Here is a 12,370-nt window from a genome sequence, read left to right as displayed (position 1 = left end):
ATCCCCTTTTGTAGAACTTATGTTGTATCATCTTTTAATTTGAACTACGTCAGTGATTTGATTCTCCTGCCTAGAGATATGCATGCAATCTTATCCAGATTTAATCACACCCTTTATCAAATTCTTCATTCTCCTATGATTAAAAACTTCAATGTTTAATTATGCAGTGACTTTCGTTTTACTTGTTTGTTCTTTTATTTTTGCGGTATTGGAGATACCCTAAAATCCCAAATAGCACTTTAAAACTTCGCATAATTGCAAGTCTAAAAGTTCAAAGTGACAGTGTCAAAAGAGTTTCATTTAGCCCACTCGTAGTGTTTAGTTAGCAGTTTAGGAGGTTCGAAGGCTACGAGCACGAGAACATGGTCCCCTGACCCGGAAGTTCAATGCACCATCCAGCCTTCTAAAAGTCTATGCAACCTAAAGGTTATGGGTCAAACATGGGCTTTACACCATTCGAGGGAATACTCAAAAAGACGATTCGGATATCATTCACATGGTGATTGATTTTCGACCTTGAGTAGGATTACTTAGATTACAGACTAGCAAATTAAATCAAGTACGTTATGGAACACCATGTGCTTAAGAAAGTCTTGAAGAGGCATCCAGGCTAAAAAGTTCTCAAGAGGAATTTTATTCCTAAGGAGCTCTGATACACGAAAGTGCCTTAGTCAAGTCAACTAAGCGTAATTTGATCAGAAGCAGTCAGATCCGACACATAAGGCTTGACAAAGAGATTCCAAAGGTGTTTCCAACCTATATCCAAGCGACTAAGTATCTAGCAAACTTTATACTAAGATTCACTAGGGACAGACATGTAATTTGAACTGGAAAGACATCCCCTTCTTAGTGACACGTTGCAATTTAAAAACTCCTCAAACCTGAAATTGGGTAAGGTGAACAAGCAACAAGCATGAGGCAATAACCGAGTCAGTACGAGAAAATACCTTGAAAACCTAGATGATGTTCTAGCTATGATTCGACGATTCTCATTCTTAGTCCAATCAATGCACAAAAACAAGTCTAAGACAAATGCTTTCTAATAGGTTTTGTACCTGGTGTCGGAGGATACTCATCAGTCTTGCAGCTGGAGGGAGACATCTTCAAAATTCCTACATAAAAGTTCAAACGAAATATTAAAAAGACTACTCAATAGGTATTTGAAAAATAAAATGTACAGTTAGAAAGAGGCAGGCACAAGGCCACACACCAGCATGCTATACCACGACCCAAAGTAGTAGCATATTAAGGCCCTGGTTGTAGGAACCCAGTGCCCTAGTATTAGGCCCCACATTCCATTTCTTTTATCTTGCACTAACTCACAGGCCTACAAAGGAGGAAGCCCAACGCTATATGCCAAGCTTTCATCCTTTTTCTCTCAGCCTACATAGTACGAGCCCAAGCCTCTCTATTCCTTTCTCTCGACCTAAGTCAACAAGAAACCCGCCTCCCACTTAGCTCAACAGCAAGTCAAGGTGCGACCTACTTTCTTTCTAATAAGTCCAATGACTTAAGCCAATACTTCTCTATACTTCCATGTATGTCCCGCACGAAATCTGGCCCCAAATTGGCTAAGCCCCAACTTGCTAGTTCCTGGCCCTGCTAACCGTGCATCTGGCCCTAACCAGCCACACGCCGAACTCGTTTGATCACGTTGCCGGCACCTTAACTTCAGTCGAAAGAGAGACATCTTGAAAATTCCTATGTAAAATTTCAAGAGAAGTATTAAAAAGACTACTCAATAGGTATATGAAAAATAAATCGTACTGTTGGAAAGGGGCATACACAAGGTCGCAGACCATCATGCCAAACCACAGCCCAAAGTAGTAGCTCACCAAGGCCCAAAGTAGCAGCACCTTATGCCAAGCTTTCCCTCCTCTCCTCTCAGCCCACAAAGTATAGGCCCAAGCCTCTCAATTCATTTCTCTAAGTCGACAAGAGGTCTGCCTCCTACTCATAGCAGCAGCAAGTCAGGCCGCGACTTACTTTCTTTCTAGTAAGTCTAGTGACCTAGGCCAATAACTCTCTACTTTAATGTATGGCCCGCACCAAATCTAAGCCCCAATCGGGCCGAGCCTCAGCTTGCCTAGTTCCTAGCCTTGCTAGCCGTGCATCTGGCCCTAGCCAGTTGTGCGCCAAGCTCGTGCAATATCATGTTGCCAGCACCTTAGCTTCAGCCGAGCTGATCCTTACCACACCACACCAGCTCCTAGGCTTCTCGCCGAACTAACCCACCACGATGCCAAGCCAACCATGGGTTCTAGAAGAAAAAAAAGGGAAATTTTTAAAGTTTTCCTTACCTTGGTGCGGCACAAAGAAGAAGGTAATGATGACGCTCAACTCTTCGCAAGGGCAAACAAAGAATTAAACTCGGGAAAGGGGTACAATTTCCTCTATTTTTTTTCTTTTTTGTTAGGATAAAAGTTGCTCTAGGAATTTATTTAAACCTCTACTTAAGGTAGACTTAAATAAGTTCTAGAAGGTAGTTGGTTTCCCTTTCCTATAAGACTTCAAATCCAAGTTAAAGCTCAGAATCTCAAGCAATTAGGAATCGACTTTTGACTTTCCCATTTGGACTTATACATTTTTTGCCCTTTTTCGTGTAACGGTGTGGGGGCGTATGTGGAGTGAAAAATAATCCAAAAAATCATAGAGCTGCCACATGGACTTTTTTCCAAAGAAGACAAGAATGCCCTCATTAAATGGCGGCCCACATTTAGTCCACTTGCAGTTCAGCCTTTTTAAAGATATGAGCAGCTGACTACAGCATCACCAAGCTCTTATGCCCATAGCAAGGAGAAAGGTCAAAGGAATTAAGAATATGATTAATTAATAAACTTCATCTTTAATATTCTCCTGATTGAAGATCAACTCAAACAAGTAAGGATTTCCAATCTCAAGTTATTATTCAATAATTAATATCTTTAGGATTATTCTTTTCTCATCTATCCTACGGATGACTCACCTTGGTTAATGAAAAACCTCCATGCATAGGGCAAAACCTATGGCTGGCTACCTCCGTAAAAATACTCCATCTACACCAATTTCTGGTAAGCTTTTGTATGCACTTAAGCCTTGAACTCTCTCTTTTCAAAAATTGACTTAGGCATTAGAGATCCATTGGCCAAACTCCCTTCCCCTTACTCTATGGGCATGTGTGTGCCTTTGGCCTTGATCAAATGTGATTTGTTTGGTAGGTACAATTTCATCAAGACTGAAGACGACATAAATTTACTACCACAACAGTTATCTCATAAACTATTTTCCTTCTTTTTCAAATGACAAAGGTCATGTGAAAATATAAAATCAATGAAGTCATCATCCCCTTCATTTAATTTAAGAATGAATCGGTATCAAACTTGTAATCAACGAAAGTCAAACTTAAAATCATCTATTTACAAATAAAGAGAAATATCATTAGACAATAGAGCTAATGCCAAAGTTTTATACTATTGATACACTTAGTATTTATAGATACGAATTGGGAGGGGGGGGGGTGGGGAGGGTTGGCAAATGACATGAAAAAAAGAGAGTAAATGGAAGGTTCATTAATTGCCCTTTAACCCACTACATAGGATAAACAAGACAAGCTTATCTTGCAATAGATTTTGATGCATGGCTTGGATTTTAGCAAGTAGCATTATGGGAGATGATATGATAAAAGGGAAACTAATCAACCGATAAACTAGCTTCTCTTGTAATGAATTAATTACACGCTTTAAACCAAACAAATTACAAACACTTGAAATAAGTTGCAACTAAAGGGCCTTCTAAAAGCACCAAAAGTGCTTCCTAAGAAGCACTAGTTATGTGATTCGTGCATAACGCACTTTAAATGTTTTTCCAAAATTAATTTGAATTTTTACTAAGAATTGGTTTTAAAACATTTTATCTAAAAGCATTTTTAGTCATTTAAAAGAACTTTCCAACACAAATCTTAACATTGTCGCGTTGCCTCCAAAAAGCTTTCATACAAACATTTTGCATGGTACAATGCTCAAACGTTAGTTTTTATTAATGTTGCGCCCATTTTGGGTAAATTAATTAATGTTTATATTTAACCGGGATAATCTTAAGAGAACGGTTTGCAAGACACAACACCGTTACATAATATTATGTGTCAATGAAGTAAAAATATTAAATAAACTACACGTATGTTTTTATTTCATTAACACAAAATGTCGCCAAAACACGAAGTGTTTTTGTTTGGAAATTGTTCAATTCAATTACGTCCGAATTGGTAATGAATGACATGCAAGGATGCACCGTGCACAAAAATAAGTGTGTCAATAGGACTCATGACCCCACTAAAACAAAGCCACCTGTATCAGTAACATCGTCTTCAAAGGAAAGGGATCATCTTCGAATCCTTTCCTCCTAATCCATCAAGTTCGGGAATTCGGACTATTGAAATTTGATCCAACGGCTAAAGTTATTATAACGTTTTAAAATGGATCCCTATTTGTAACCGTTAAATCAAATTTTAATGGCCCGAATCCCTGAATTTGATGAATTAGGTGGAAGGGAGATCCATTTCCCTAAAACAAAGCCACCTGTATCAGTAATATCATCTTCAGAGGCTGCAACCAATTAGGTCCCACACATAAACCCACCTGCCATATTCTGAATCTTGCCCGTCAATTCTATACCGTCCATATTTGATCCCCTACCCTGGCATGTCCTGTGCGGCATGACAAAGCTCATTGGGCCCCACGCTATGTGGATCCAACGACTCTGGAACGCCAATGTTGAAACAACATCACAAATTTGAAAACAATTTGAAGGGAATCTGAGGTGAGTGTGACACTGCTGCCAAGCTGTCCCGTGTTGCTTGATCTTTTCTGCTAGACGGCGTCCTCACGAGTAGTACAGGTGGGCATCACTGTCACTCGTTCCTTCAAACTTCCTTATGTGGAAATTAATACTCGCCCACGCGCAACTTGTCAATGGTCTTAGAGAGTGGGGTACAGAGATTGGGAAAGCGCATGAGGTAGACTTCGAAGGGACAACGTGCCTTGGTGATCCACTCATGGACCTAATATTTTATGTCATTATTTATTTTTAATATATGAGGTGTTTATTAAAAAATAAGATTCCTAAGCAAATATTATTAGATCCTCTCTGGATCCATGCATCCTAATCCTAGGGATCCACCAATTTGGATCATTGAAATTTGATTCAACAACTAAAATTATTATAACTTTTAAAGTGGACTCATGTTTATACTCGTTTGATTAAATTTTAATGACCCAAATTGATGAATCCCCAGAATTAGGATGTACGGATCCGGAGAGGATCCATGTCCCGCAAACATGCACAACAGCCCGCGTGCCGAAATTACATCACCCTCGCCCCACCAGAGTCTTCCAACTTCCATTCAACCCGTATCTTGATTTTCCATTAATACCCTCCAAGCCGTCTAATCATTAAACTTACCCACTGATCACAATATTCACAACATGAAAAATAATGAATATTTTTATACTCTCTTTTTAATTTTTAATTTTTTGATTTTTTAAAAGCTTGAACTTCTCTAACGTTGCCAAAAGAAAAAAAGCGAGTCGTGTAGGTAGAATTCCATTCCGAACCACCGCGTGAGATTATTCGTAACACTTAAGGTTTGAAGGGAGTGCAGATAATGTCGAATTTCTAATCATCTGTCACGTGTCATCTTACTTAATTTTCATATTAAATATTATTTTTCAATTTAAGATGATGCCTTATCCACCACACCACTTGCAACAAGTTTCAGTTTTCAAATTTTCAAGAAACAAAAAAAAATAAAAATAAAATAAAAACTTAAAATAAATGGTTAAGAAACGACCTCTTAATTTAACAGTAAATTATCCATATTTTGGGTCAAGAAATCATTTTTACCTTCCTTTTACTTCACAGTGGACCCACGAGGGTATTCTGGTAAATTCAGCCTTGGTCCAGCGCCTGATATCTGTGGTTTTGTTGGTGCTCTGTGACTCTGTCTCTGGCCTTTTTCCATTCGCTCATCTCAGGTGGTTTGGCGCTGCTATATGCATATACTCTCCTCCAAAAAAATCGAAAACCCAAAAAAAAGAAAAAAATTCTGCTCAAAATCCTTTGCATGTTCATCTTCTTCCTCTCTCCTGCTCATCCATGGAGTCCAAAACCCTAGCAGTCACAGCTCAGAGCCGCCAGCTCGCCGTCGTCAACTTCCGGTAAAAACACTCTTCCACCTTCTCTGTTCCCCCGTTTCCCTTCACTTTCGATGTTTGCAATAACCATTTTTGCAAAAGAATTAATTTTTATTTATTTTTTTGAGTTTTCTGCTTTACTTTCTTGTCATCGCCTATATATTTTCCTTCTCGGATTCTCGATCGTTAAAAAGTTCACTACTTTTTGGCGTTTTTGGAGCTCCGGTAGTCTGATAGATGACTCTCTGGTTTCCATTTCCGACTTCGTTTGGTTCCGATTGTTTTGTCGTCGTCTTCTTTCCTGTTAATTTTAATTTTTTATATTTGGAGCTGAGTAGTGGTTTCGGATGAGTTATCGGATTAAAATTTTTCCGTAAGTGGTTTTAGAGCGATGGCGGGTTTGCGGGTTTTCGCATGCGTTTGTTGTTGGTTTGGAAGTTTTAGCTATTGATGGTGAGGTTTAGAAATTTCCAAACTTGTTGGACCTACTTTCTATTTTCTTCTCATACTTTTCTGCTCTTGGTTTTGTGATTTGTTTAAAAAAAAAATAGAAAGATATTTGGCCCCAGCAGGTTTTGTATGACTTTTGACTCTGTTTGGCTGCTCAGAAAATATGTTTGTGTAACTTTGACTGCTGAGAAAATGTTGGTAATCAAGTGTTAAAAACGCACAGTAAATGAGGATTACTTGGCCCACCTGCATTTCGTAATTGTTCAGTGAATATTTTCTTACATGTTAAATTGTAATTTTATGATGTTATTTGTGTTGCTCAATTGTTCAGGGGATTGTCACATGCAACCAAAGCATTCCGTTTACTTGTGGTTTTAGCGTGCACCCTCGTTTACCTTACTACATGTGGGCAATGCTCTGGGGATGGGTTGCAGATGTTATCGAAATATGATGTTTGTGGATCATATGGAGATAATTTGGATGTGGCCTTGGCGGATAATTTTCTCGGTGACACCAGTTTGGACCGTGGATTTCCAAGAACCCACTTCAATATTGATAGGATTTGTACTAGCTCCCATTTATTCTGCTTTCCGTCAACATTACCTGGTTTCTTGGGGCATAAACTCAAAGTGGCTGATTTTGGAGTTTCGGGGAAACAGTCTGATGATATATCATCTATAGGATCAACTGAAGATAGCAAGTTGACAAATAACAAAAGTTGGTCATCGGACAATGGCGTGTTTAAGTTATTTAATGGAGGGATTGTTTCTTGTTCTTTGAACTCCAAAAAGGCTACTAATGAGTTTTCATCCATTCAAGCTGATAGATCCAATCAAAACTATCTTTCTTCGTGTAGAGGACCTTTACTTTATCAGAAGAGCACAAATTTTAGGCCAAACAAGAACATTGAGATGACCAAATTTAGTTCTTTCAATGGTTCACCCTCACCCCATGTAGAAATTAGCCCTGCTGTATTGGATTGGGGACAAAAGTATATGTATTTTCCGTCATTAGCTTTCTTAACTGTGGCAAATACATGCAATGACACCATTTTACATGTTTATGAGCCATTCAGTACTGACATGCAGTTCTATCCTTGCAACTTTAGTGGGACTACGTTAGGACCTGGTGAAACAGCTTCAATTTGTTATGTATATTTACCTAGATGGTTGGGCTTGTCCTCTGCTCACCTAATTTTGCAGACAAGCTCAGGTGGTTTCTTGGTTCAGGCGAAAGGTTTTGCCATAGAGTCTCCTTACGGGATTCATCCTTTATTAGGCCTGGATGTTTCTTCCAGGGGAAGGTGGAGTAAGAATTTGTCGTTGTTTAACTCATTTGATCAAATTTTCCATGTGGAGGAAGTAACAACATGGATATTAGTGTCTCAGGAGCATACCTCCCATCATGCAGAGGCAACATGTAGTACTGAAAAACTTCAAGGTTCTGATGAACTTGGGTTGCTGGGTGTTAATGAACGTCTGGTTGTTAGTTCTGGCCAAGTTGGTTTGCCTCTTCTGGCCATGAGGCCCCTTAGGAACTGGGAGATTGGTCCACACAGCAGTGAAACTATCATAGAAATAGACTTCTCAATTGAATCGAAGGGAAAAATTTTTGGTGCAATTTGTATGCAGTTGCTAAGGCCTTCTGAGGACAAGTCTGATACTATTATGCTTCCTTTTGAGGCTGAAGTGGATGGAACAGCAACGAATGATGATCTTGCAGGATCTATCTCAGCATATCTTCAGGTTTTGGTCCCCTATTCTGCCAATGAGACTTCTGCTGTTGCTATATCTCTGAAGAATTCTGCCCCTTACCTCTTGAGACTTCTTGAGATTACTGAAGTTGCGGATGGTAGAACTTTGCAGATTAAGTACACTGAAGGCTTGCTACTTTTCCCTGGCAGTGAAACATATGTTGCTGTTGTTGCTTGTACTGAGCCACATGTCGAATTAGATGGTCACTGTAAATTACTTATACAGACAAATGACTCAAGTAGCTCGCAGATTGAAATTCCTTGCCAGGATGTTATTCATATATGTTCAAAACATTGGAATGATTCCACCATTGAATATGAACATCAGTCTGAAAGTAGTGAATTGGGTGATATGCAGACAGAGTCCTCTGAAAGTGGCACGCGGTGGCCATCACCGATCAAGGTATGCAAATTTTACATCTTTCTATGTAGGTCTCTGTGTGTATGTATTCTCATTTGTGTTTGAAGCTGGATTAGCTTTTGAAGTTTGATTGCTGTATACTTCTTGCAGTGCCTTTGTTTGTTGTCTCTGTCTTTTGACTAAATGATCAAGTATATTACCTTTCATTTATTAGTATCAAGCATGCTCTTTAGTTATTTGTAAAAGTATCATGTTGTCAAGGTTGGAGTCGGCAGGTGTCCATTGATCAAATCACTTTAAAAGATATATATAAAAAGATAGCATGCTTGTCTCTTACAATTTTATTGACTTTTTAATGTACAATATGCTTGTTACTGTGACTGCATTTGTTCTGTATATTTCTGAATCAGTTTAACTCTTTTTTGTGTTGTTCGAGGTTATTTAGCCATGATGTAACCAATTATGTAATGTGATTTTTTTTTTACCCACAAACATCAACATCCATAGTAACCAAAATGTTATTGTGAACCTATACATGAAGGCAATGGAGGCAGCAGAAGCAGATGAACTGGTGCTACAAAACTGGAAATCTCAAGATACCAGAAGTGGCATGTCTGTGCTAACTGATCGTGAGGTATTCTTCCCAATGCTTCAGGTAGGAAGTCACAACTCTAAATGGATCACTGTAAAGAATCCTAGCCAAGAACCGGTAGTGATGCAGCTTATACTGAACTCAGGGGAGATTATTGATCGATGTAAGAGTCCAGATGGTCTTATACAGCCTCCTTCATCTGGTAGTGTGGTTTATAATGGATCCACTTCTCCAAGTAGGTATGGGTTCTCGATAGCAGAAAATGCACTAACAGAGGCTTATGTTCAACCCAATGGTAGAGCATCTCTTGGACCAGTATTGTTTCACCCTTCAAATCGATGTGAGTGGAGAAGTTCGGCCCTGATAAGAAACAATCTTTCTGGTGTGGAGTGGTTATCTCTGAGGGGAATTGGAGGGTCGCTATCCTTGCTTCTCCTTGAAGAGTCTGAGCCTGTTCAGAGTGTAGAATTCAACCTCAGTTTACAAATTCCTCTAAACTTTTCTCCTCCAGACAGGTTTCGCATGGAAGATGTCACTCATTCTTGTTTACAGCCATTATCAAGGCAGCTCTATGCGAAGAATACTGGAGACCTGCCTCTGGAGGTTAGAAGAATCACGGTGTCCGGAAAAGAGTGCCGGATGGATGGGTTTATGGTACAAACTTGCAAAGGTTTTGCTCTTGAACCTGGAGAATCAGCAAAACTTCTGATATCATACCACACTGATTTTTCTGCAGCCTTGGTACAGCGGGATCTTGAGCTGGTCTTGAATTCTGGTATTCTGGTGATACCCATGAAGGCAAGCATCCCTTTGCATATGATCAGTATATGCCAGAAATCAGTGGTCTGGATGCGCGTTAAAAAATACTCCTCAGTAGTATTTCTTGTTGTCTCCTTGGTGTTTCTAGTATTTTGGTATACATTGCCCCAGGTACCCGCCTTTTGTTCGGATGACTGTTTCTGCACAAGCAGAAAATGTTCCTTGGTTACTTCTAAAAGTAGTTCAGGAAAATCATCTCATGTGCATAACTATAGAGACAGTAGATTTTCTGTGTCTGGTGAGATAAACAGTTCGGTAAAATCAGTTCGAGAAGATAGAACCTCAATGCAGGCATCATCTGTTGGTAGGTATCCGGATGACCAGGCTGGGGCCTCAGAGCAGGAAAGATTTGCTCAACATGCAAATCAAATTCTTCAAGGTCATGAACAAACTAATTCTTTGTCAGATACAACAAAGAACAAAGCCACGGCCTTCTCATTGGTGTCTAAATCTGTGTCAGCTGGGAATCCCGATGAACTAGAAGCATCCCAACCTGGTAACCTCACAGTCAAAACTGGACAGGAAAAGGGTAGAAGGCGTAAGAAGAGAAAGGGTTCCGGTGCTAAGTTAACAGGACTTCTTGAAGTTTCAAGTAGTCAAAGTGGAAATTCTACACCTTCATCACCCTTGTCTCCAGTCACATCTGTAACACCAAAACAGACCTGGCCGCTATCAACTGATGTGAGCCAAGCTGTAGAGGCCAGGAATCCATTTACTCAAGTGGCTCAACAACACTTCCAGAAGAGTCATGTCTTTAAATCTGCTTCTAAGGCAAACTTATCACAGCCTGAGGTCTCTCTAAAATATTGCAATAACCATCCAACTTTTGCTTCTCAAGTGCAGCCACCAGAACCAAGAAAACCTCCGGCTAGACCTGTTTTGTTGCCTTCTGCCACCTTTCCTGGTTCCAGTAGGTCTGCATCTAATTTGGCATGCTCAACCTCTTTTCTGGCTTCAACCTCACCTATTTCTCCACATGCTAGAGCCCCTGGGTCCAAACTCTGTGATCGGAAAATTGCTGACGAAGAAAAGGCTCGGCTTGGGGATGAATATACATATGATATCTGGGGTGATCATTTTCCTAGGCTTAAGTTGAATGGTGGTAGGTCAAAGGATGTCACTTCTCTGACCTCCAGCACTACAGAGAGCGACTCTAATAGCTTCTTTGTAAAGGGTCCACAAGCCCTCATGGCAAAGTCTCCATCGAGATCTGTAAGTTTTTTCCATCAAGATGGTTATTGATAAAAAAAAAAAAATCCAAATAAGTTACCATGTTTCTCTGCTTCTGAATCTCGTTTAAGTCTGCTTGTCTATAGTTTTCTTCATTCATAAGAAACATGGTATCGATCACCATTGTCATCTGTTAATATGAAACTTAAAAAAGTAGCCCATGCTGTAAATGATGAATGGCTTAACATGGCCTAGGAATTACAATAAGAGCACCACTATTAGCTGTTATACTCTGAACTTATCAAAATGAAAGTAAAGATGAAAATAGACATTAAACACTACCGATGAGGTAAAGATGAAAGGAGGTCAACTGATCGTTCTTAACGATAAGCTGTTATACCCTGAACTTAACAAAATTCAGAACATTAAAATTCTTTAAAGAAAAGAACACCTGAATTTGATTGTCTTTGTCCAGGAAAGTTTAGTTAACAATAAGCCAACTGATGTGTGACACTATTATTTTCTAATGGCATGCATGAAGGGAGGGAAAAAAATCTTGACTATTAAAACTTACGGTTGTAGAATAGTAAATTAATAGTCATGGGTTTGCAGAAACTTTCTCGAGTTTGAAATTGCAGATCACTATGAATGAATGCTACATGGAAGTCCGACTCTTGAATTGTTTACTCTTTTTAACAATTTGGTAAATGACTAGTCGTTTATATGAGCTTGATTGTAATATTCTGAAAGATTAATGCATGGAGAATGTGAACTTCTGCGATAACAGCGCGTATCAGTTCTTAAAATTAGTAACGTTTAGTATACGGTTTGTGAAATATTCAGTGAATGCATAATCAGGTGACTTATGAAATCTTCAATAAATTGCATATACAGCAACAATTCGAGCCTCTCAGGAGCTTTTACCTGAGTTGAAAGGCAAGAGAGGTACGGTGGGAGAACAGATTAGTTGTCATCCATATGTATCTCAGATCACATTCTTACATTAATGTGTCACAAATACTTATTTAACGGGCTTCACTTCACTGAAATGGATGTGC

The 12,370-nt window shown here is 39.2% G+C and overlaps 1 protein-coding gene across 1 annotated transcript; it reads left to right on the top strand.

The window, feature by feature from the left end:
• Nucleotides 1-5,962: 5,962 nt before the first annotated feature.
• LOC114820687 (uncharacterized) lies at nt 5,963-11,418 on the top strand. The gene is made up of 3 exons (XM_029091854.2): nt 5,963-6,191; nt 6,949-8,773; nt 9,273-11,418. Exons 1-3 carry the CDS (start codon nt 6,130-6,132, stop codon nt 11,382-11,384), a joined length of 3,999 nt encoding a protein of 1,332 aa, XP_028947687.1. The 5' UTR covers nt 5,963-6,129; the 3' UTR covers nt 11,385-11,418.
• The last annotated feature ends 952 nt before the right edge of the window (nt 11,419-12,370 follow it).

Source organism: Malus domestica, chromosome 02 (genome assembly GCF_042453785.1).
Source record: "Malus domestica chromosome 02, GDT2T_hap1".
Taxonomy (NCBI): Eukaryota; Viridiplantae; Streptophyta; class Magnoliopsida; order Rosales; family Rosaceae; genus Malus; species Malus domestica.
The sequence above is the reverse complement of the archived record's forward strand: the minus strand, read 5'-3'. Positions and strand labels throughout refer to the sequence as shown.

Bases quoted from the DNA above. Each gene is read 5' to 3' on its own strand.
- LOC114820687 (XM_029091854.2), top strand. From the start codon at position 6,130: ATGGAGTCCAAAACCCTAGCAGTCACAGCTCAGAGCCGCCAGCTCGCC. The intron at 6,192-6,948 runs GTAAAAACACTC...TCAATTGTTCAG, and splicing joins CTCGCCGTCGTCAACTTCCG to GGGATTGTCACATGCAACCA. The intron at 8,774-9,272 runs GTATGCAAATTT...CTATACATGAAG, and splicing joins GGTGGCCATCACCGATCAAG to GCAATGGAGGCAGCAGAAGC.